The sequence below is a fragment of the Mauremys reevesii genome, linkage group 4, assembly GCF_016161935.1.
Source record: "Mauremys reevesii isolate NIE-2019 linkage group 4, ASM1616193v1, whole genome shotgun sequence".
Classification (NCBI taxonomy): Eukaryota; Metazoa; Chordata; order Testudines; family Geoemydidae; genus Mauremys; species Mauremys reevesii.
In genome coordinates, this window is record NC_052626.1 from 130,944,886 (window position 1) to 130,968,093 (window position 23,208).

Below are 23,208 nucleotides of genomic sequence, written 5' to 3' on the forward strand. Positions count from 1 at the left end.
GTAGACACTTCCCACAATCGTGGAAGGAATTTTTTCCCTTGATGCAGTTAATGCACTTCCCCGAGAGGTGATAGCTACCTCGATGGAAGAATCCTTCTCTTGGCCTGCCTGCATCTACAGAGGGGGTTGGGTCAGCCTAAATTTTAGATGTGGACCAGATCTAAGCCACTGGCATGGAATATGCTGGCGGGACAGAGGTGGTGGGAGTGCTGCAGGGCTGGTGTAAGGAGCCCAGGTATGGAAGAGCAGGGGAGCTGCAAGTCAGGAGAGAGGTGCATCAGCAGAGCTGGGTGGGGACTCCAGGATTGCAAACACAGAGGAGCAGGACGGCCATGCTTCTGCGTGGGACTGAGGATTAAGCTGGCCCAGGGCCAGCTCCAATTTAGGCAGAAAATTAAGTGGAGATATTTCCCGAGGAGCCCAGCACACTGGGTGCTGAGGGCTTGAAAATAATCCAGCCCTTAGCTCCTTTAAAAATCCCACCTCCTGTAGCTACCTGCATCATACCTTGCGCCAAGCAGAGCCGGCAGTCCCTCCTACAGGAGAAATACCCCACATTGTACTCTTGTTTCAAAACATTCAATGTCCTCAACTGAACAGCTGCTGCCTTATTTACACAGGAACGCTGATGGCACCACCTGCCATTTTATTTTTCAGAGATAAAACAATTTTCTCCACAAACAAACATTTCAAAGTTCAGGGAAGCCAAGCAGGGACTTTCAGGGACTCCTCTCCTTCAATGAAACCATGAGGCTCAGGGGCCCCGATCCTGGCCAGGTGAAACTGCTGCAAGTGTTCTTCTGAGGAGGCCGTCGCCCATCACTCACAGCGTCTGCTTCAGTCAGCCCCGCCCGACAATCCCCGTACCCAGCCCCTGGCACCACTTATCCATCCCCACGGTTACTGACCCCTTCAGCCCTAGCACCGCTCAGCCCTCCCCCAGGCCGTCTCCTCCCCTCCCCTCCCTTCCCAAATTACTAACCCTCCCCACCATGTCAAGCCAACAGCCCCTTTCCCATTCCATGCCATTGTCCAGCATCAGCACCAGGACTGCAGCCCTCCACGCTGGAGCTCTGCTCCCACTCCATCATCTCCAGCTGCAGCCGCACAAGTCCACAGCTGCTGGTTTCTCATCCCAACCAGAACCGCTGCTGGGGCTCCAGCCCCAGTCCCCAGCAGCGCTCCCCCCTCCTCCCCCCATCAGGCTCAGAGCCGGAGCAGATGTCTCCCGCTGTGCTGCCTCTCATGAGCGGGTGGAGCCCGAGTCGTAGCTGCTAATGAAGTGCTCCAGCTCCTGCAGGCAGTGGCCCCCAACCTGCCGCAGGTTGGCCCGCAGAGCAGACCCCATCGCCGCCTCCATGGAGGGCTCCTTGTGCAGCAGCATGGTGGCCACCACAGCAAAGGCCAGGCTGGACTGCTGGTAGGACTGCAGGGAGGGGAGAAGGGGAGCTTGTCAGACAAGGCGGCGGGCAGGCAAGTCCCTAAACTCAACCTGGGTGCCCGAGATTCCCCCCAGATGTACTGAGCCCTGTGAAAATGATCCAAGCTACCCTATGCCTCAGGCCAGTGGCACCCCCTAGGGCTGGGGCAATAATGTGTTTTCATTGATCCCTGCTGCTGGCATGATGGACCTCTGCTGGGCAGCCCGAGGACCTCTCCATGCTCCTGTCTGGCCGTTCCCTCCCTCCCAGGGGCGGCTCTAGGCATTTTGCCGCCCCAAGCACGGCAGGCAGGCTGCCTTCAGTGGCTTGCCTGCGGAGGGTCCGCTGGTCCCGCGGCTTCGGCGGACCCTCCACAGGCACGCCTGCAGGAGGTCCGCCAAAGCTGCGGGACCAGCAGACCCTCCCACAGGCAAGCCACCGAAGGCACCCTGCCTGCCGCTCTCACAGTGACCAGCAGAGTGCCCCCCGTGGCTTGCCGCCTCAAGCACGCGCTTGGCGTGCTGATGCCTGGAGCCGCCCCTGCTCCCTCCACGCAGAACACTTTGCTACCCCGAGAACCTTGCAGGGGTCAGGCTCTGGAGCCTCAGCTGCAGGGGTGACAGATGGGTCAGCCAGCCAATCACCTGGGAATGTTAAGACAACAGGGCCAGCCCTCAGACTGCTCCCAGTCCCTGGCCATTTAAGCCACTCCCCAGCAGAGTGTGAATCCAGGAGGAAGAATATTTTTCGCATGCCGTGATGGCCACAGGCACCAAAAACGAATCAAGGAGGAGAACTGGGCTAGGAGTGAGGTTGCTTTGACTTCCTGGCACCAAACTCCCTAGTCCTGAACTGCTCCTGGCTGGCGGTGGGGTTTTCCCTCTAACCTCACTCTTCCCAACCCAGGATCACACTGGTCATTCATGGATAGCAGACACACGAAACACCCTCCCTGAACCCATTGCACCTGCTTTGAAGGCCTCACTGCAGCTGTTGCAAGGGATTTGGGGCGGGCCATGCAGATGACAGAGGTGGTTTGGGAGAAGGGAAACCCAGATCCTGCACACATCAAGAGCCTCAATGCATCTAGGTCCGACCCTGCTTCTGGGTGAGCAAGAGGGGACAGTTAGAACTTACCAGCTCAATTTCTTCCTTTCTGGCCAGTATGGCAGCAGAACGAAGGTACTGCATGGTCTCCGCTGGGGTAGCCAGAGCAGAGCAGGCCTGGTAAGGATAGCCTGCATCCTCCTGATGAGCGGCCAGCTGCTCCTGCGTTGATTTCAGACAGGGTGAGGGAAGGAGGTTAACCTGCTCTGGGGGAAGACAGGGTTGGACGTTTGCAGGTACATGAGCAAACAGGGCTACTGACAAATTAAATCGTCCTCAAAATCAAATCCAATAGTGAGTGGAGAAGCCAGGGATAAACCCTCCCCATCATAGCTTGGTGAAAGTGGGAGCATTAGAGGGATGGCTGCAGAATATTTTAAAGCATTTTTCTGAGCTTTATGCCACCTGCCCCAGCTTCCTGTCTGGGTAGCAAGGGGCAGTTTCCCTTTAAAAAAAAGAATAAGGCGTGACAGAGACGGGCACCAGTCCAGGACAGCTGCGATGTAAAGTCGTTACAGTCGGATCGCTGTTCTTGTCCCTTGCGTGAAGGGAGGTTGTGATAAATGAAGGGGGGGGTAGCTCCCTTTTATGGGCACCCAGCCAGCCCGTTAGCCATGAAATCCCTCTTAGTAGCTGTTCTCTACTTGCTTTACCTGTAAAGGGTTAAAAAGTCCCCAGGTAAAAGGAAAGGAGTGGACACCTGACCAAAAGAGCCAATGGGAAGGCTAGAACTTTTTAAAAATGGGGAAAAAAAAAACTTCCCTTTGTTTGGTCTGTTGTTCTCTGGAGAGAGGAGAAAGAGCAGAGACAGGGCTGGGACTGGGCTGTAAAAAGCTTTTTGGCAGGTATAGAAATCATCAGATCATACCTAAAACCTCCTCATGAATCGGAAAATGTCTAGAAAGATGCAATTAGGTTTATTTCTGTTTATTTCTTATTGGCTTGTGGACTCCTCTGTACTAACCCCAAATGCTTTTTTGTTTGGCTTGTAACCTTGAAGCTGGACCTCAAGAAGGTTATTCTTGACATTTCATTTTTGTAAGTGGGTTTTTTAAATCTGGCAAAAGCCTAAGTTCCAGATGTATTTTTTTTTTTTTTTTTTTTTTTTTTTTTTTAAGAACAGGATTGGATTTTTGGTGTCCCAAGAGGTTTGTGCACATGTTGTTTAATTAGCTGGGGGCAACAGCTAATTTCCTTTGTTTTCTTTCTCGGCTCTTCCCCGGATGGGGGGTGAAAGGGCTTGAGAGTATCCCACAGGAAGGAATTCCCAAGTGCACCTTTCTGGGTCCCAAGGGGTTTTGCATTTGGGTGGTGGCAGCATCTACCCATCCAAGGGCAGAGAGAAGCTGTAACCTTGGGAGTTTAATACAAGCCTGGAGTGGCCAGTATTGATTTTAAAAATCCTTGCAGGCCCCCACCTTCTGCACTCGAAGTGCCAGAGTGGGGAACCAGCCTTAACAGAGATTGACGGCTCTCAGCCCAGTTCACGGTGGGCAGGCACCCCTGGCACAAAAACCACCACCCTGGACAGCCCTAGCAAAGCTGCCAAGAAATTAATGGCTCATGGGGGATGCTTCCCAGAATCTACTGCCTTGGCACCTGCTTTGAAGCACCCATGCAAAGGATTCTGGGGGTGTTTTGGGAAACAAAAGTGGGCTGGGCAAGGACTTAATCCCTCCCAGGCCTAGGGTGCCAACCTGGGAGAATGGGGGCAAACAGGTCAGTTCATACCAGCTCAATTTCTTCCTTTCCCACGGGAGGCAGCTCCTCTGTGATCTCAGACCAGATTGGAGGTAAAGCAGCTAGAGCAGAGACAGCCTGGCTGAGAAGATCCGGGGCCTTCAGGTTGTCTTCCAGCTGGAGCTGTGGAGATTGCAGAGGGGATGAGGAAGGTTATGCCATTCCAGAGGCACCTCCCATGGCGACAGCGAAGACACTGACAAATCAAAGCTGGGCCAAGGGAACGTTCCCCAGAACCCTTAGCATGGGTTAGTCTTGTTGCCTCCACTGATGCACGGTTGGGGTAGCGCAGAGGATTCTGGGAACAAGCATCAATTCCATGGGATGGGGCAGGCAAATGGAAGCAGGTAATGTGTAGGAAGAGGGCATCAAACCCCACCTTATCCCAAGGCCCCAGTGCATCTGATCCAAGGAGAAGGGAGGGTGAATTCATACCAGCTCAGTATCTTCTGTTCTGATGGGATGAAGCTCCTCTGTAGTTTCAGGTGAGGCTGGGGGCTCAGCAGCCAGATCAGAGCCGGCCTGGCTGGGATGGTCTGTGGCTTCGTGGCTGGCTTCCAACTGGACCTGTGGAGTTTTCAGATGGAGGGAGGAACAGTTAGATTGTCCCAAGGGAGGATGGGGCTGTGGGTGCATGAGCAAAACAGGAGCACCAGAAGCTCCAACAGTGAAACCAAACTTTGCAGCTTCAGGGCAGATTCTGCAGGGATAAAATCCCTCTGATGTCTCACAGTAACTGGGAGCATTACAAAGACGACTGTAATAATAATCCCTAGCGTTTAGCTAATGCTTTTAATCCCTAGAGCTCATAGCGCTTGACAAAGGAGGTCAGTGTCATGAGTCCGATTTTACAAACTGAGGCACGGGGAGGGAAAGTGACTCACCCAAGGTCACCCAGCAGGCCAGTGGCACAGCTGGGAACAGATTCCAGATCTCCTGCATCCCAGTCCAGTGTTCTAGCCATTAGACAACACTGCCTCCTGTTCCACACCACAGAACACATGAAATGCACTTGCGACCCAAGTGCCCTTTTATCCATGCGCTACGTTAGGGGAGGGGGCAGACTCCTATCTGAGCAGCCTTGCACCTCGAAGTCACCAGCGATGTAACAGTGCTACTGCTGCTGGACATATGCCCCCATCCCCATCATCCCCCTTGGTTGCACTTAGCTGTCTCCTGGACTGCCTTAGCGGAGTCCAAAGGACTGAATGGACCATGCAGATGCTACCCACAAACTTTTGCGCCAGTTGTCTTGGAAACTCCTTTGAAGCACCACTGCAGCTGGCGCCAAGGCTTATGGGTGTGTTTGGGACTTAATGGCAATCTACTGTCAATCAATGCCAGGTGGGCATGAGGAAGGGACTTCAAATCCCATCTCCTCCCAGAGCCCCAACACATCTGACCTTGGGGAATAGCTGAAAGTGGGGACGGATTAGCTCATACCAGCTTGATTTCTTCCTCCGGGAGACAAAGATCCTCCGGGGCGTCAGCCAGGACTGAGTCAGTTGCCAGAGTGCAGCAGGCCTGGCTGTGATTGTCTGCAGCCTCCAGACTGGCCCCCAGCTGGACCTGCAGAGATTTCAAACAGATGAGGACAGTCCCAGGGCAGGATGGGAGCTGTGGGTGCAGGAGTGAACAGTGGTCCTGGAAATGCTGACAAGCAGCTCTGTGGTTCTAGAGGAGATTCAGCAACTGGAGAAGCCCGGAATAAAATCCTCCCCCATCCCATTTCTCTCTGCAATGGGGAGTGTTGCAGAGACGCACGCAGAACGTTCCTTGTGTACGATTTCCAGCTTGCTGCTGCACGGGAATTCAGGCTCCCCCCGAAAACCAGCCTATTGATGCAGAACCATCCGGTGGCCTGCGTGAAGTGAGTTTGGTGGGTCTCAGCCCGAATTCCCCCCGGACAGCTGCCCACCCCACAAAAAGCTGCCATCATCATTAGCCTCCTTTACAGTGAGTCTTGGCAAAGTGTCCCAAGATTAAAGGGGAAGAGGCTCCCTAGAATCCTTCACACTGGCTGCTTTGACCCCCTCCTTGCTGTGCTGCCACAGCCATCACTAAGGATGCTGGGGTGCTTCTGAGATCCAAAGGAGCCCTGCACAGTCACGGTGGGCGAGTGAAAGGAAACAACACGTAGGGACAAGGGGAACCAAATCCCGTCCTGTCCTCCTCAGACTGCAAACTCCTTTGAGCAGCAAGTGTCCCTTTGTTACAGGTACGTACAGCACCTAGCATGTGGGGGCTAGTGCAATGCCCTAGGGCACCAACACATCTGCTGCAAGCAGAGTGAGAAGAGCCGGGTGAGTTCCTACCAGCTCAATTCCTTCCGTTCCCATGGGATGAAGATCCTCTGTGGTTTCGGGTGAAGCCGGGGGTTCAGTATCCAGCGCAGAGCCGGCCTGGCTGGAAGGGTCTATGGCTGTCTGGCTAGCGTCCAGCTGGACCTACAGAGGTTTCAGATGGGATGAGGGAAGGAGGTTAGACAATCAGAGGAGGACAGCAAACTGGTGAGCTTGCGTTCCATCTGCCCAGGCTACAGATGGGCATGAGGCTGCCAGTCCAGCAGCTTTCACCAGCACTTAATTCACACCCTCGCTACAGCAGAACAATGGCCAGCCTGTACCTGGGTCCAAGAAAGGGAAATTGAATCTCCCCCTAGCAGGCTGCTGCTGTGCCTGAGGTTCATCTCAGTGTCTCCAAGAACTTGACTGAGCCCTCAGCAAGGAGATGAAAGGGGAAACCATACTAGGGACTTCTCTGCTGGAACAGAGGGTGGGCAGCCAGCAGCTGCCTGCTGCAAAATGGCCCTGGTAAGGTTGCTGCCGCTTGTCTTTGCCAAATATAGAGGGCCAATCCCACCAAGGCATGCTGGGAAAAAGAAGTTCCAATGAGACAGTGACCTTGCTCTAAGAGAGTGAGTAGGCACCAAAAAGTCCCTAGATAAAAGTGCCTGTTATCTTCTCGTATGGCCCCACCTTAGATTGGAAGCTCTTTGGGGCAGGGACAATACCCGCCTTTCTCCCCATACTCCGCAGCACCCGAGTGTCACACAAATCCCCCTACGCCTGAGGGACTTAGGACACAACCTCATCCTTGAGACCCATCCATTGCCCAGGAAACCCAGCCCGTTCTCCGCCCCACCCCGCCCCTCCCCGTGGCCCTTGACCTGGGGCGGTTTGGGTTCTTTCACTGGAGCTGCAGAATCTTTCTTGGATTTTCCAGGCTTCTTGGGCGCTGCTGGTTTTGCTTTCTCTGTCTTAGAAGAAACACTTTTCTTTCTGCTCGACTGTAGGAAGGAAAAAGAGCAGAGGCTGGAATCACTCATGTGGCCCTCCATTACGGCCGTATCTTAGCCCCTCAAATTCTTTACTGTGTTTATCCTCGCCACACCCCTGCGAGGTCGGGCTAAGCACAGAGAGACTAAGTGACTCGCCTAAGGTCACACAGGGACACTGCGGCAGAGCAGGAACTGACTCCACGTCTCTGAATTCCGAGGCTCAGGCCCTAACCACTGGTCCAGCCTTCCCGTCCTTGGCTAACAGCCTGCAGGCGTTTCTAGCTGTGGTTGGGAATTCCAGTGAGACTGTGGACACCTCCCTTCCCCTCCCTGGCCCACAGAGGGTCCTTGGCTGAAAGACAGTGGGTCAGACTTCCCAAAGCCGACTCCAGGGGTTGGCTGCCCAGTCCGTATTCGATTGCCGCAGGAACCAGACTCCCAATCCCTCAGTCAGCTTTGGAAGCACCAGCCTGTCTTTCCAGACTGCAGTTCACCAGCTGCGGGTGGGGGCGACCTGGCTCTGGCTTTGTGGGACTTGCTGCTCTGGGGAGTGCCCACCACGACCAGCTCCACAGTAGCTACGGGCCAAGTTCTCCCCTCGGTTACGCTGAGGCAGCCTCACTGACTGGGACATGCTCATGTAAGGGGGGAGGATTTAGTCACACCTGGGGGGCGCCCACCCTGCGTCTGCTCGGTGGATACCCACAGGCAGTCACCCTCTGGGGCTGGCTAGGTAGCACAAGCAGGAACCCCAGCCATGAGCAGGTTGGTTATAAAACCACTTCCTCCCCACCGGCTCCTCTGCCCCCTGCCCAGCTGGGGCACAGGGAAGCTTGAGGGATTAGACCTCAGGACCCAGCTCATCCCCTCCGCCGCCCTCCTGGTGGGAAGCGGCCGACAGAGAGGTAGCAGAGAGACGCCGCTCTCCTCTTACCACCGAGCATCTCTCTGGGGAGCGGCAGGCCGACGACCTGGACGACTTGAACTTTTCTGCAAAGAGACCAATGGGGACAGAATGAGGCAGACAGAACCAGGGGGCAGCAGGGATGCTGGGCCTTCGGGGGCTGGGCCACGTTCCTCCTCCTCCTGAGTGAGGGGCAGGAGCTCTGGTTTTAACACTGAGACTCCTTCTGCCCTCCAGTCTCAGCCCTTGCTGGGTGGAGAAAAATCAAACAGGTCCTCCTGGGCCACTCCTCAGCCCAGGCAGACTCTGCCATCTAGCCTCTCCTATGGGCTTCAGGCTTCCTCCTTCCACCCCTGAATCCTTCTCCTAACAGAGCCACATGCCAGCAGCTGTGGTCCCCAATGCCCTGCTTGCAGCTCTTTCTGGGACCCCCTGCAATAGATCCCTGGGGATCCAGCCCCTGCTCCCCAGGCTAGAGAGACCTCCGTGGCAGGCAGAACTGGCAGGACTTTCTCACCCAGTGCTGAGCCACTGGAATGCAGCTCGGGATGGGGCACTGCCACCCAGGGGCTGTTTCCTGGGGCTGAGGAGCCCATATGGCCTAGGCACCCCCATCCCCGAGGGACTAACCTCTGGAGGAGTAAGACTGAAAGTGGTGGTAGTGAGGGGTGAATTCCCCTCGGTAGCCGCCTCGGAAAGGACCGCGGTGATGCTTCCAGCCGCGGCCACGGTACTTCCTGGGGAAGAAGTCTTGCTCCCTGTGGAAGGAACAGGTGGCCCTGTGAGTAGCTGCTCTCTGAGCCAACCCCCATCCGGGGCTCCAGACAAAGGGCAGTGCCAGGTCTCCTCTGGCATTCAGATCCCACCCTGGCGCTCCAACCTCCAGGGCTGGCCAGCTGCTTTTACCTTTCCCCAGGCCGGCACGCTCATTTCCTCCTTCCCCTGGTATCTACCCCCCTGGCAGCCCCACCCGTGTCCTTCCCCTTCTCCCTCCAGATGAGATTATGCCCCTTAGAGTGGCGCTGCCCGGACAGTCACAGCTGGAAAGCGGCAGCGGTGGCAACAGGCCAGCCAGGGATGAGCCTGGGAACAGTGGGATATCCTGGGATCACTTGACTTGAGTGCAGAACGGGGGTCACGCCAGCACTGCAGGGGTTGGATGTGCTCTTTGGGCAGCCCTCGCCTGGGATCCAGCCCTCTCGGCGAAGCTCTCTGTTGGGCCAGCCTTGGAATTTCAGAACCTCGGCTCCCCAGGCAAAAGGCCCATCCCAGCATCCCCGCCAGCCAAAGCACCCTGCTCCCGCCGCCACCGGAGCGCCTCCCCTGCCGCCACCTGCCTGTCCCAGGAGTTGCCATGTTCCTCCCTCGATACGGACTCCGGGCAGTGCTGGTTAGGTGGCGCGGCCTGAGAGAAGGGACACGTGTTACAGAGGTTGTGGGGGCGGCGGGGTGACTCTGGGTGCTTTGCAGAAGCTCAACAAGACAGAGCACGGGGAGACCCGCTCACTCTGCCTTCCTGGGCAAGGAACAGAGCCCAGGCGTCCTGGTTCCCAGTCCCCTGATCTAAACACCAGCCAATGCTCCCCTCCCAAGGTCTGGGGTTAGAACCCAGGCGTCCTGGTTCCCAGTCCCCTGCTTACTACAGTTGACCATGCTACTTCTCTGGAAGGGACTCTTACGAAACGTGACGACTCAGAACAACAGCAGCGGGAGACAACGCACCAGCTATAGTGCGAGGGGGGGGGGTGCGTGCACACTGCGGACATGTTTGCTCAGCACCAGTCCCTCAGCAAAGAGCCATCAGGACACGGATGTGCATGGGTCATGCTCCAGGGGTCAGTGCAGGGAGCTAGGTGCTGGGGGCAGGGCAGAGCCAAGTGGCAGATGGCTAGAGCTGCAGGCTCGGACTTGCCAGATTCACCAACGTACAGTGCGCCCCATGAGAGTCTGTGTACAGTGATAAAGAAATCAGCTCCAGCAGGTCTCCTGCAGAACATGGCAGAGGACAGACTACAGGGCGTTTCGCCCGGAGTTTCCAGGGTGAGACCAAAACTCCCTCTGGTTTGTCCAGCACAGGAAGGCTCCGTTCACTTGAGATCCTCAGCACTGTAACCAGCACAATCAGCCCTGCAGAGATTATACTAGTGTTATTCCTTGCCCCCCCCCAACCCGTCTGACCGCTGCCCACCACAAATGGGCACAACCCAGACCCCACTTACCGAGTGCCACCCATCCCCGAAGCCTTCCTCATGTCTCCCAGGTTGGTTCTCCCACCTGGCTGGTTGCTGATGGTCCTGGGGTGCCCAGCATCCGCCGTTGTCACCCCCGTAAAAGTCAGTGGGGTAGGGTTCAATGTCTCGGGAAAAGGGCTGCAAAGACCCAACACGTGGGGTGAGGGCAGTCCTGAGTGAGACACACGGGGATGCACGACCTGCCCTTGTGTCACAGGGACAGAGATCTCATTCACAAGGATTCCCAGAGTGGATCAGACCCGGGAGGGGGCCCCCCCCCCCCCATCTACTCCAGCATCCCGTCCCCATCAATGACCAGCACCAGCTGCTTCAGAGGAAGGTGCAAGAACCCCTGCAATGAACACTATGGAATAACTGGACCAGAGGGGAATTTTCTGCCTGACCCCATCAGTTAGTGCCTGTCTCGTCCCCTGAAGCCTCAGGGTTTGTAGCCTTTACATGGTATTTTTATCCTATGGACTACACCTGTGGAAGCTCTCACTGCCCCTATTAATGTCTCATCCTATTGGAAATCCTACAGAGCTCTTGCCCTCAGTATACCACCTTGTGGCAATGAGTTGCATAGGTTAATTTATACCCTCGGACTAAACAGTGTTTCCTTTTAGGAGCGTTCAGTTTCCTTCCAAGGTCATTAGCTGTCTCTGTGTTCTTGGACCGGCTGGGAAGGTCAGCGGGCCCCCCGATCTACCGTCTCCCCCATTCCTTATGTTACAACCCTCTCTCAGGGGTTCCCTCCTTGTTAAATCACAGAGGGAAGGTGGGCGGGGTGGTTTCAAAGGGAGCTCCTGGGAGGGGGGGGTCAGCTGGAGGAGCTATTCCACAGAGGGGGACACCTAAGCACAAAGGTGCAGCGACGTGCCAGAGGTCCCACGATGAGTCAGTGGTAGAATCAGGAATAGAACCCAGGTGTCCTGACGCCCGGGCCCCTACTCTAAACTCCAGACCAGAACACGGAGTGAACTGTACGAAACCGGATGGCTTGGAGTGGCAGCACTAGGAGGACCACCACCAGTGAGGTCAGGGGTCTCGGGTCCAGATAGAAGCCTCTGGCCCTTTCCCTCCCAGGCAGGTGGCAATCCTCTTCCTCTGCCCGCCCCCCCTTCAACTGGGGGGGCATTAGCACTTCAGGCCCTTGCTAACCCCCACAAGCCTGACCATCCCCCCTCCCCTCCTTGCTCTTGCTGGGAGAAAGTCAAGCCCCCACCGGTGTAACACCGTGGCCTGCTCCCAGACTCCATAGCCCTTGGGTGGCAGAGGCTGGTCAGGACACCAGCAAGAGGCAGTGCTGACCCTCAGACCCTGCCGGGGCTCCCCATTCTCTGCCCTGTGCTCCTGACCTGCCCCACCTCCTCCGGCGGTTAGTTCCTGACCCCCTTAATACTGGGGTCTGAATTCCTCACTTCCTACCCCTCAGGAAGGCTCCGTTCATGGGCGTTCCCCCCACGGAGCCGTGACCAGCTCGAGCAGCCAAGCAGAGATTGCTCTGCTCACTTCCAAACCAACCAGGAATTCTCCCTGCCACCCACAGCCCTTGCACTGTCTGCGTGAGCACAGCGGTGCACCAGGGCTCAGCCTGGACCCTACTTACCGAGTGCCAACCACCCCCGAAGCCTTCCTCGTGCCTCCCGGGCTGGTTCTCCCACCTGGCTGGCTGCTGATGGTCCTGGGGTGCCCAGCACCTGCCCTTGTCACCCCCGTAAAAGTCAGCGGGGTAGGGTTCGATGTCTCGGGAAAAGGGCTGCAAAGACCCAACACGCGGGGTGAGGGCAGTCCTGAGTGAGACACATGGGGATGCAGGACCTGCCCTTGTGTCGCAGGGACTGAGGTCTCATTCATAGGGATTGCCAGACTGGATCAGATCTGGGACGGGGCATCTACTCCAGCATCCCGTCTCCATCAGTGAGCAGCACCAGCTGCTTCAGAGAAAGGTGCAAGAATCCCTGCAATGAACACTATGGAATAACTGGCTCAGAGGGGAATTTTCTGCCTGACCCCATCAGTTAGCGGCTGTCTCATCCCCTGAAGCATGAAGGTTTGTAGCCTTTATGTGGTCTTTTTATCCTGTGGAATGTAACTGCAAATATTCACATTATCCCCATCAGTAAATGTCTATTCCCCTTTGAACCTGACTGAACTCTAGGCCCCGGGTTAAATTATGTGTAGTGTAAACACAAGGACCTGCTCCAATCAGTTTTAATTAAATGTCCCCTTGTTCCCGTGCGATGAAGGAAGGTGAATAGGAGCGACCCATTTACCTTCTCTCAGCCAGTCACTGTTTTGTGCCCCACCGTTGCTGCTTCATCACAGCAGCAAGGGATGCATCTGGGGCATTTAACTGCGAGGTAGGTGGGCAAGCCCCGTTTGTTTGTGGTTAACTGCTGGGGGAACTGAGGCAAGAAGAGGTCGAGTGACTTGCCAAGGGTCACACAGCAAGTCAGTGGCACAGCCAGGATTAGAGCCCAGGTGTCCAGCCACCCAGACCCCTGCTAGGGCACTCTGCCTCAATGGGAGCGAGCGGCAGGAGTGGCCTGGAACAACAGCAGTCAGAGGCAGGCGACACACCTAAGATGTTCTGCTGGGATGCATTAGCGGGAAGGATACTGGCTCACCTCCTGAGGACCAATCAAGCCCCAGGCATGTAACACCCTGGCCTATTCCTATGGCTTGGTGGGTTTGTGACCCCTGGGAAGCAAGGCCAGATCAGGACTCCTGGCAGAGCCAGTCTGGACCCCCTATCCCGCTGCCTCAGTCTTCCTGACCAGCCTAACATCCTCCCGGCCTGGGTTCAGGAAGGCTCCACTCATTTGCATGCGGGTCACAGAGCTGTGACCAAGCAGCGATTGCTTATGCCTGCCCCAGGAATTCTCCCCGGGACATTGTCCTCACTACCCACACCCCCTGTTCCTGCCCTAGCCCCAGCTCAGCTGCGGCCCACCTCCCACACTCTGCCTGGACACAACACCCCTCCAGGCTCAGCCCAGACCCGCTTACCGAGTGCCACCTGTCCCTGAAGCCTTCCTCGCGTCTCCCGTGTCGGTAATCCCAGCTGGCTGACTCCTGATGGTCCTGGGGAGCCCACCCCATGCCCTCGTCGTCCCTGCGGAAGTCGGCAGGGTAGGTGGAAGGGCTGATGTCCTGAGGGCAGGGTTGCAAAGATGAGACATGTGGCACAGGGAGGAGGGCAGCGATGAGCATGACACACGGGGAGGCAGGATCTTCTCCGTTACCTCAGTGACAGCGACCTCCTTGCTGCCTCTCAGCACGGGGATCGCGGGGGGCACAGTTACATGAGTGAGAACTGGTACATTTTTAACCTACCCCTAGACTGAAACTTCTCTTATTCCACACGTTCTTCCCATCCCAAAGCATCCCAGCAAACCCGAGACAAGTCAGCAACGAGCCCCCCGAAGGTGCAGCTTCTGATGTAGGCAGGCCAGAGCTGTTCCCGGTGCCATGACACAAGGCCTGGCGGAGACTCGGAGGCAGTGGATTTACACCAGAGATGGAGCTTGCTGCGTAGCTCCAGAAGAGGTGTGACTGGCCCCCAAGTTTATCTCAACTGACCGTTAACTCTGGAGCCGAATGAGGGGGATGTACAATATTTGACCCCAGCAGCCATTTCGCTGCTGGGTTGCATTGGTGGAAACAACCCAGCTATTCAGGGAGCCTGGGCAGGGACTGGGTGGAACACCACCATTTCCCTCCCCCATACACACTCCCGCTTGGACAGAGAGGAAAGTAGACTGAGGAGGGAGAAAACCAGGTGTCTCCTGTCACTGGTGACCTTATCGTTCTGTCCATGCTTACAACTCCCCCCTCTCCCCAGCCACGTCCAGGGCTCGCTGAACCATTTGGAAATTAACTCTTTGTCCCCTGTGGAACGAGCCGATTCTGCAATGGTCCCACCTCTGCCCCCAGCACCAGGTTCCGCCATCTCCTCCCCTCCGAAGCCACTTACATGGAAGAAACCATTTGGGTGCCCTCTTCCAGGGAACATCCTGTTGCTCAAGGCAAAACCCCTCCTCGTTCAAGCCCTGAGAGAAAAGGGGTGGGGAGGGAAATGTATTGTGAGTTCAGTTGATTAACAGCTGAAACCCTACATAACTCAATCAATCAATCAGCACAGACAGGCCACACATCCCCAGTCCAGAGAACAGTTCAGTGGCAGGGGTAGTGAGAGGGTCCCGCTATTCCCAAACTACCCTCCAGACCTCAGCCCTTCATACCCCACTTGTTTATCACCGCTGAAGCTTGACGGTTAGCTCCACCGACTTCCTTTTCCATTTCGGTAACATCCCTCGCTTTGCCTTTAGCACATTTCCCTGCCCTTAGGGCATGTTTTCTACAATTCAGTAGGATCGCAGACCTGTCTGCCACACCAAAGTCAGCTGCTACTAATTTTCCATGATTTCTCTTACCCAAATTATGCAACAGTTTGTTAGTAAATCGTACAGTCAATTGCTTGTTATGAAATATACTCAAGAGAGTAAATAACCAAAGTCAGTCAGATTTATGGCTCAAAGTCAGTAATAGTGGAACAGAGGAAAAAAGGTTCAGTACGATACCAGTTTCCAGGAAGCAGGCTCATGCACCGTGGTTACAAAGAAGGCATGGGTCCAAAGTTACACCCCCCAAGCTATCCTTTTCTGTCCAACCCATTCACAAGTAACAAGACACTGTATGCATCATCTGAGGCTAGATTTAGCCAATCATCTTTCTACCTTGTTTTTCTGGTACCATGCTGTACCTCTGTTAGCTCTCTGTTCTGAACTCAGGCATTCCAGATACCAAGGGCGTGAAGGCATGCCCTGGGCTTGTACCAGCATAGAACACTCATATATCTTGTCCTTATCTTTGAGACATTCTGTTAGACTCACAATAGAGGTCTCCCTACGGGATGGGGAGCAGGCAGATACTGGACACAGTGTTGGTATACAATACTCTAAATGCTCTTTACTGATCACGCAACAAACCTTACTCACTCCGCATTCACACCCCAAACATACTAGACCAGAGTCCAAAAGGTTAGAATGGTCCCCATGGCCAGTCGAGATTCCTTCCAATCATCAGATCGTATGATGCAGGGAGCCGGCAAAAACCACATCTATATCCACACGGGACTCTGGATCGATAAGCGACTCCAATTTGCAGAAATCATAAGCAACCATTTATCGTCCATTCCGTCACATTGTCAGTTCTTTACCTTTGTTTACTAGGCCTTCTACCCACACAATTCCAAAGAGACAATCCTGGGCAGGCCGCCATGATCCAAGATGTGCCATTTCCTCCAATTCTTATACACTTGTATATCAGTCCAGCCGGTATTGTTTCCTTTTCTGCTGATTTTCCGTATTTTTCTCAAAACATAAGATTGTTTTTGCACAAACAGTTCTAATAGCCCTTGACCTTAAGTTCTTGCTTCGGTTGTCAACTTACAACGCATGTATTCATGTCAAGCACGCGTCATTCATGCCAAGCCTCAATATCCTATAACATATTACTAAATAAATATATAAATCACAATGTATATACATCTCCCAACAATTCCAGAATTGGTCAGAGAGAGTAACTCCTTACCCGTTACTGTGGTAAAACATCCACATGTTCTGTTCCCGACAGTTTTAATATCTACTTAGGCCAAAGTTTACTTCAGCTAATGCAAGTTGCTGTAGGATACTTAGCCCAAGTGTACAGGATTATAGAAAGACAGAAGCCAGTTCAGGCCATGTAACCGCTTGAAATATAATCTAATGGTACAGCAGAACCTCAAAGTTATGAACACTAGAGTTACGAATTGACCAGTCAACCACACACCTCATTTGGAACCGGAAGTACGCAATCAAGCAGCAGCAGAGACACTATCCCCCCCAAAAAATAATACCAATACAGTACAGTACTGTGTTAAATGTAAACTACTAAAAAAATAAAGGGAAAGTTTAAAATAAGATTTGACATGGTAAGGAAATTGTTTCTGTGCTTGCTTCATTTGAATTAACATGATTAAAAGCAGCATTCTTCTTCTGCAGAGTAAAGTTTCAAAGCTGTATTAAGTCAATGTTCAGCTGTAAACTTTTGAAAGAACAACAATAATGTTTTGTTCAGAGTTACGAACAATCTCCATTCCCAAGGTGTTCATAACGCTGAGGTTCTACTGTATGTTGATATTGTTACTCCTGGGGGAATTCTGCGCCACTGCGCAATGCAGAATTTTGCAGAAATTAACATTGTGCATTCAGAATTTCCTTTCCCCCACAGAAATGGGCTGCAGTGCTGCTAGCTGCCACTAGCACATAGACGATACTGCTGGGGGCAGGGAGCTAGAGGGATCCTGGCAACTGCAGTTCCCAGAATGCCTTGAGGCAAGGAGAGGGTGGCACACAGGAAACTCAGCCTGGGACCGAGCATCAGTCTGTTTCTCCTTCTGGATCCCTGGGCTCTGTGGGGGAGGGAGCAAGCATCTGGACAAGGGGGGACCCTGCGGCTGGGCTCTGGGAGGAAGGGTTGTGGGTGTCTGCCTCCCCCCTCCCCCCCAGCTGGGCTCAGGGTGGAAGGGGAGAGAGAAACTGGGTTGTTATAGGGGTTTCTTTAACTCTCTACTCCTGGGGGAATTTTTGCGTGTGGGTCTGTATTGTTACAGACATACTTGCTGACACGTATTTTGAAATAAATTACCAAAATAATTGAAACCGGCGTGATTATGTAGTGTTATTTTGACACATAGAATTTGCAGAATTTTAAAATAGTGTGTGCAGAATTCTTAATTGTTTGGTGCAGAATTCACCCAGGAGTAAATTATTGTGTGTTTGATGCATATTGCTATACGTAGCCCAAACAGTACATATTGATAATGTGATATATGTTTATTAGACCAGCATATATTGGTCAACAGGAGAGTCCTCTGTTAGTAGGTAGGCCAGAGTCACCAGATGACAGGGCGAGAGAGCACCATAGGTTGGTAGAGCACGTGCCATGTCCCCTTCCAGGCCCTGTCTCCACAGGTTCATAGGTGTTAGCCAAAAGGGCTCGTTCTCCCCGGAGAGACCAAGATAGAGTATAAACATATATTAGCCCTTTATTATACGGTCAGCTGAGCGGGTGCCCCCTCCTCGACTCATGCCAGAGGAGTGACACACCGATACAGAACAGTGAGTACATATATATATATATATATATATATATATACACATATACACACACACATACACATACACACACACACCATTATTGACATCATATCAGACCACACTGACAAAGCATATTTTCAGGATTTTGCAGACATGGGGTACATAGGTCTATTTACTTGTACTCTAAACATTCCACGTTTTTCCCCTTGACCATGGTGCTGTTCAATGTTTATTATTGGTTATGCAAGCAGGTCATAGGATCATTTAGCAATAGCATCGTTTCCCAGGACAACTAAGCACAAATCATGTTATCTATCATAGGGGGTGGCTTTCAGCCCAGCTGGCTCAATGGAGTTGGAGGAACCTGACTGAGAAGCCCCCTTACTGCTCATCACGAGTTCACACCGGCTCAGCTCTCAGATGGTGGATGTGTGGAGCCTACACGACACTTGCCCTTAATGGAAATCCACTGCACGTCTTCAGGAACAGCTCCGGAGCATGTCCCCTAACTACCATTCCCACTACGGATGAAAAGCACTGGTGACAGGTGACCAAAGACCTGATACAAAGGCTACGGACACCAACTATCCATTGACTGGGCCTCAGAGGCTTGATCCTACAGCCTTCATTCACAGGAACAGCCTTGCAAACTGGTGTGGGCAACTCTGGCAGTACAATCCATTATACTGAGCATCTGCAGCAAGAAATATGGAAAACCCTCCCCTGCCCCACAGCACTGGCCTTAGGAAGGCACCTGCTGCCCTTCAGAGAACACTCCCAAAAACCTTCATGGGCCCAGTCCTGGACCCGCAGCACACTGCAGATTGTTCTCCACCCCTACTGAAGGTGCTAAGTGCTGATCGTACTTAGCCCCAGGAGGGGCCTGGGGCCTGTTATTTTTAGCCGCTTTCATTCACTACACTGCCCAGGACTATCCCCTGAAATTTTAAATGGATGCCTCAGATTTAAATTTGGCCTCAGCTAGACACACTGTAAATAGAAGCTTTTATAAAAACTATGACCAGTAGAAAGGATATTGCACACATAAAAATCCAGTGAAAGCTGTTTGAAATAGATAAACACCGTCCTGCCCTCTGCAGACCAAACACTGGCCCATTAAGAGCCTGAAAGTGAAACTGACCATAAACAAAAATGAAACTGACGTCACCTATTTGCACTGTGAGAAATGGGACAGGAACTAGAAAACAAACTGGATGCAACAACAAACAGCAGGGCCTGGGAGTGGGAGGTTATGGTTCTATTCCAGCTCTGGCACTGGCTCACTCTGTGACCTCACATCCCTTCTCCGGGCCTCAGTTTCCCACCTGTAGAGTGGGCATGATGAAACTTCTGTGCCTTTATAAAGCGCTTTGAGAGCAGGGGTGGGAGGACTGGCCATTCATTTTCACAAGACACATGCAGTACTGCTAACCCCAAAGGTTCCCAAATGGAGTCAGGCCCCCAAAAATCATTAAATGTTTTCAAAAATAAATAATTTTGGGGGGTTCTTTCTATTTTCCTTCTGTTTTCTGGGCATTCAGGGTGCATACAGGTCACAATTTCACTTATTTTGTCTTTTAATGAAAATGAAGATTCTCAACTAATCACTTCTCTCAGAGTGCTGGAGCTTTAAAGCAAACAGGAAATATTGCAATAAAACCACCAGAGCAGGCAACACGGACTTGCCTCTCAAAATAGACCACTTGATTCTAGGACCAATTACTTTCCGTTTTTGAATAAGGAACTTGAAACAAGTAAAATGCCCAGGCAGGCTGAGCACAGGGACAAGTCCATTTTTATAAATGCCATTTTTATATAAGATTGGTGGGGGAAGCCTTTTGTTTGAAACTTTCCCAATAAAAGTTGTGGACTTCTAAATTGTACACTTCGGACTAGTCCACACTTGACAGTTAATTCAGATTAAGGTAGGGTTTGGAACGAGAGCATCCACGCATGGAGTTTATCAGGAATAGTTTATTGCTTTAAATTCACACGTTACCTTACACTAGATTAACTTTTATTTGTAGAAAAGCCCTTAATCTGGAATAAGGTTATGTCTACACTACAGACCTAAGGAGCAGTGGTAGCTCTGTCCGCAGGACAGCTTCTCCCAATGACACAGCGCTGTCCATGCCAGTGCTTTTGTCAGTGAAACTTTTGTCGATCAGGGTATGTTTTTTCACACCCCTCACCGACAAAAGTCTTACCAACAAAAGTGCTAGTGTAGACATAGCCTTCAGAGCGCCCAAGAATAACACTAGAATAGCAATTCCTGAATAACTGGCTGTCTCTTGTTTCCACACAGCATGCAGCATAATCAGGGTCTGTGGGCAGGACTAGAAGCCAAACCCTCGGTACTAGTCCTATCGATCTGCCTGGCCTGCCTTTCCACTATGGCACATCTTCCTGCCAAGGAGCAAAACGTGCCTTACAAACTGTAAAGCAGGGGTTCCCAAACTGTGGGCCGTGACACAGCCCTGGGTGCTCCGCCATCATGGGCAGAGGTTTTTTTGGGGGGGCCAGCAGTGACGCCAACCACTGTGTGTCCAGGGCAGTTTCCTCATATGGGCTGGGTAATGGCCACCACGCCCTCCAGGCTCAGATAGCTGTAGTCCATGGTGCCCATGAACCACTGGGTGCCGGAGGCCATGGTAACAGTGTAGGATGGGCATGGTCTGGCCCAGCGCACACACAACCACAAGAAGTGGAGATGCCCACGCTGTGCCAGCTAGGGACTGAGTGCACGGCTGGGCTACACCATCCTGAGCTACACCCCTCTCTGCATACAACCCCTAGTTACCCCATCCCTGCACCCTGAGCTACCACCCTGTCTGCACACAACCCCTAGCTATCCCATCCCTGCACCCTGAGCTACCCCCATGGCCCCCATCCAACCCCTAGCTACCCCATCCCTGCCCCCTGAGCTACCACCCCGTCTGCACACAGCCTCTAGCTACCCGCTCTCTGCACACAACCCCTAGCTACCCCATCCCTGCACCGTGTGCTACCCCCACAGCCCCCATACAACCCCTAGCTACCCCATCCCTGCCCCCTGAGCTACCACCCCCTCTGCACACAGCCTCAAGCTGCCCCCTCTCGGCACACAACCCCTAGCTACCCCATCCCTGCACCGTGTGCTACCCCACAGCCCCATACAACCCCTAGCTACCCCATCCCTGCCCCCTGAGCTACCACCCCGTCTGCACACAGCCCCTAGCTACCCGCTCTCTGCACACAACCCCTAGCTATCCCATCTGCACACAGCCCCTAGCTACCCCCCTCTCTGCACACATCCACTAGCTATCCTGTCTGCACCGTGTTCCTGAGCTACCCTCTGCCTGCACTCTGAGCTACCACCTTGTCCGCACACAGCCCCTAGCTACCCCATCCCTGCACCGTGTGCTACCCCCACGGCCCCCATCCAACCCCTAGCTACCCCATCCCTGCACACAGCCCCTAGCTACCCCATCCCTGCACCGTGAGCTACCCCCACGGCCCCCATCCAACCCCTAGCTACCCCATCCCTGCACCCTGAGCTACACCCATCTCTGCACACATCCACCAGCTGTCCCATCTGCACTCTGAGCTATCCCCCGACCTGCACACAGCCCCTAGCAACTCCCTGCCTGCATTTTGAGCTGGCTGAAATGTTGAAAATTGAAGATGAGATCAGGTTGAGTCTCACTAACATATGTCGCCAGCTGGAAAAACTGTGCAAGAAGAAGCCGGCACAGCCATCACATTAAGATGACTCCTGGTCTGTACGTTATTTTATATCTGTATTTACAATATTTGATTCTTTTCTAATTAGTAGAGAATAGGGTTGGTCTTTACTTACACAGCACAGAAATGTAGCTATTATGCTAAAAAAACCTGAAAACACAGTATCGTGTCCAAAGCTGGACACCTATTTTGTTTTAAAAATCAAACACCACAATGTGTTTGTCAACAATTTTGTTAACACCGTTGTGTTGCTGAGTGTTCGGTTTTTATACTAAATTATGCGTTGAACACCCCATTTGGCTCTCAACATTTTTTTGAAGTGTGGTTTTACTCAAACTGTTTGGTTTCAAAGGTCTTGTGGCATTTTTCTGAGGGCGGAGTGCTAGGGATTTCTAGCATAACAATTGTTTGCATTACAATGCAAAGGAAACATGTTCATTGTTTATTTACAGTGGTACGGTTTATATGGATGTAACACTTAACAGGAATAATTGTCCTCAAGAAGCGTTAAGAGTGGGCCACAGGCCTCACAGGTAGGCCACAGGGGGGAAAGTTTGGGACCCCCCTGCCTTAAAGGCTTTACAAACACGAAGGGACTCATCACCCTGCAGGAAGAGAGGCAAGGGCGCATTTTGCTAACAAAAGCCAGGACAGGCAAAGCACTTTGCTAACCAACATTTTCACCAGCCTTTGCAAGTGGGGCATCCGTTGCTATAGGGCAAGGGGTGAGGGTGAGGGGGGTTACCCTTCCCCAGATGCTACAGACACCCCCCCCCCCTTTTGCAGGATATAATATAATCAGGACGCTGATACTTTGCGCGCGCACACACCGGTTTTTTCTGCAATGATCCCCAAGGCTTTGCAATGCACCAAACACATCAAAAATCCTAAGGCTACTCACTCCGCACTGAAACTTGCATCCCACGCAGTTCACTCACCCCAACTCCAGTGGCCACGGCTGGGCACCCAGGCACAAATCAGCTGAGCGGCAGTGGGTGGGGTCGGGCCAGGGGAGCTACTCCAGGCCCCACAGCTAACAGGCGTCGGTCTAAGTCTGGACTGGAGAGACCGGACCTCCCACTGCAAAGTTAGCAGCACTGCCTAGGAATAAACGCACATCACATGCCTGGCATTGCCTGCTCCTGGGCAGCTGGGGGGAGCAGCCCTCTCAGAAGCCATGTGCCCGCGGTCTCCGGCTGCAACTGCACGGAGCGGAGGGGAAACGGAAAACTTCAGTTTCCTTCCAGCGCAGACAGCAGGAGACTTGAAGTATTTCTGACTCCCCTGCAATGAGCCTCGCCTGCAAAGGGGAGGGGGAGGGGGACACGAAAGCCTGCAGCTGCTGATTGCACTTGATGGATGGATGTTGTTGTGGTCCCACCCAGGAACTGGTATATTAACATCGCAGGGAAGGGAAGGGCTGCTGAGGTGTTAGGAGTTGCACCTTTGCAGTTGCTATTGCTAGTGTGTGACACTGGAGACAAGTTCCCCTGAGGCCCAAGGACCAGGACAGCAGGTGGCATCTCCCTGAATCAAACGAACCTGCAAAGGGTTTGAAACTTTACTCGTGTGTGTGGTTCTTCTGGGGTTTTAAATTCTGCAGAAAACAACCTAAATCTATCACTCTCTCCATATCTATCTATCTATCTATCGCACC

General features: G+C 53.1%; 1 protein-coding gene across 7 annotated transcripts; it reads right to left on the reverse strand.

Annotated features, from left to right (window-relative positions):
* Nucleotides 1–971: 971 nt before the first annotated feature.
* LOC120405066 (periphilin-1-like) lies at nt 972–22,869 on the reverse strand. 7 transcript variants are annotated; one of them, XM_039538285.1, is made up of 15 exons: nt 22,678–22,868; nt 14,663–14,738; nt 13,696–13,839; nt 12,293–12,442; nt 10,672–10,821; nt 9,790–9,857; nt 9,083–9,210; nt 8,483–8,538; nt 7,438–7,557; nt 6,584–6,715; nt 5,712–5,837; nt 4,704–4,835; nt 4,260–4,391; nt 2,559–2,729; nt 972–1,426 (listed from the first exon to the last, which is right to left on the reverse strand). In XM_039538285.1, the coding sequence occupies exons 2-15, from the start codon at nt 14,699–14,701 to the stop codon at nt 1,244–1,246; spliced, it is 1,731 nt and encodes a 576-aa protein (XP_039394219.1). In that variant the 5' UTR covers nt 14,702–14,738; nt 22,678–22,868; the 3' UTR covers nt 972–1,243. The 7 variants fall into 7 exon arrangements, with proteins under 7 accessions (XP_039394219.1, XP_039394218.1, XP_039394217.1 ...); XM_039538284.1 differs by having other exon boundaries at nt 22,490–22,868; XM_039538283.1 differs by having other exon boundaries at nt 22,453–22,868.
* Between the last annotated feature and the right edge of the window lie 339 nt (nt 22,870–23,208).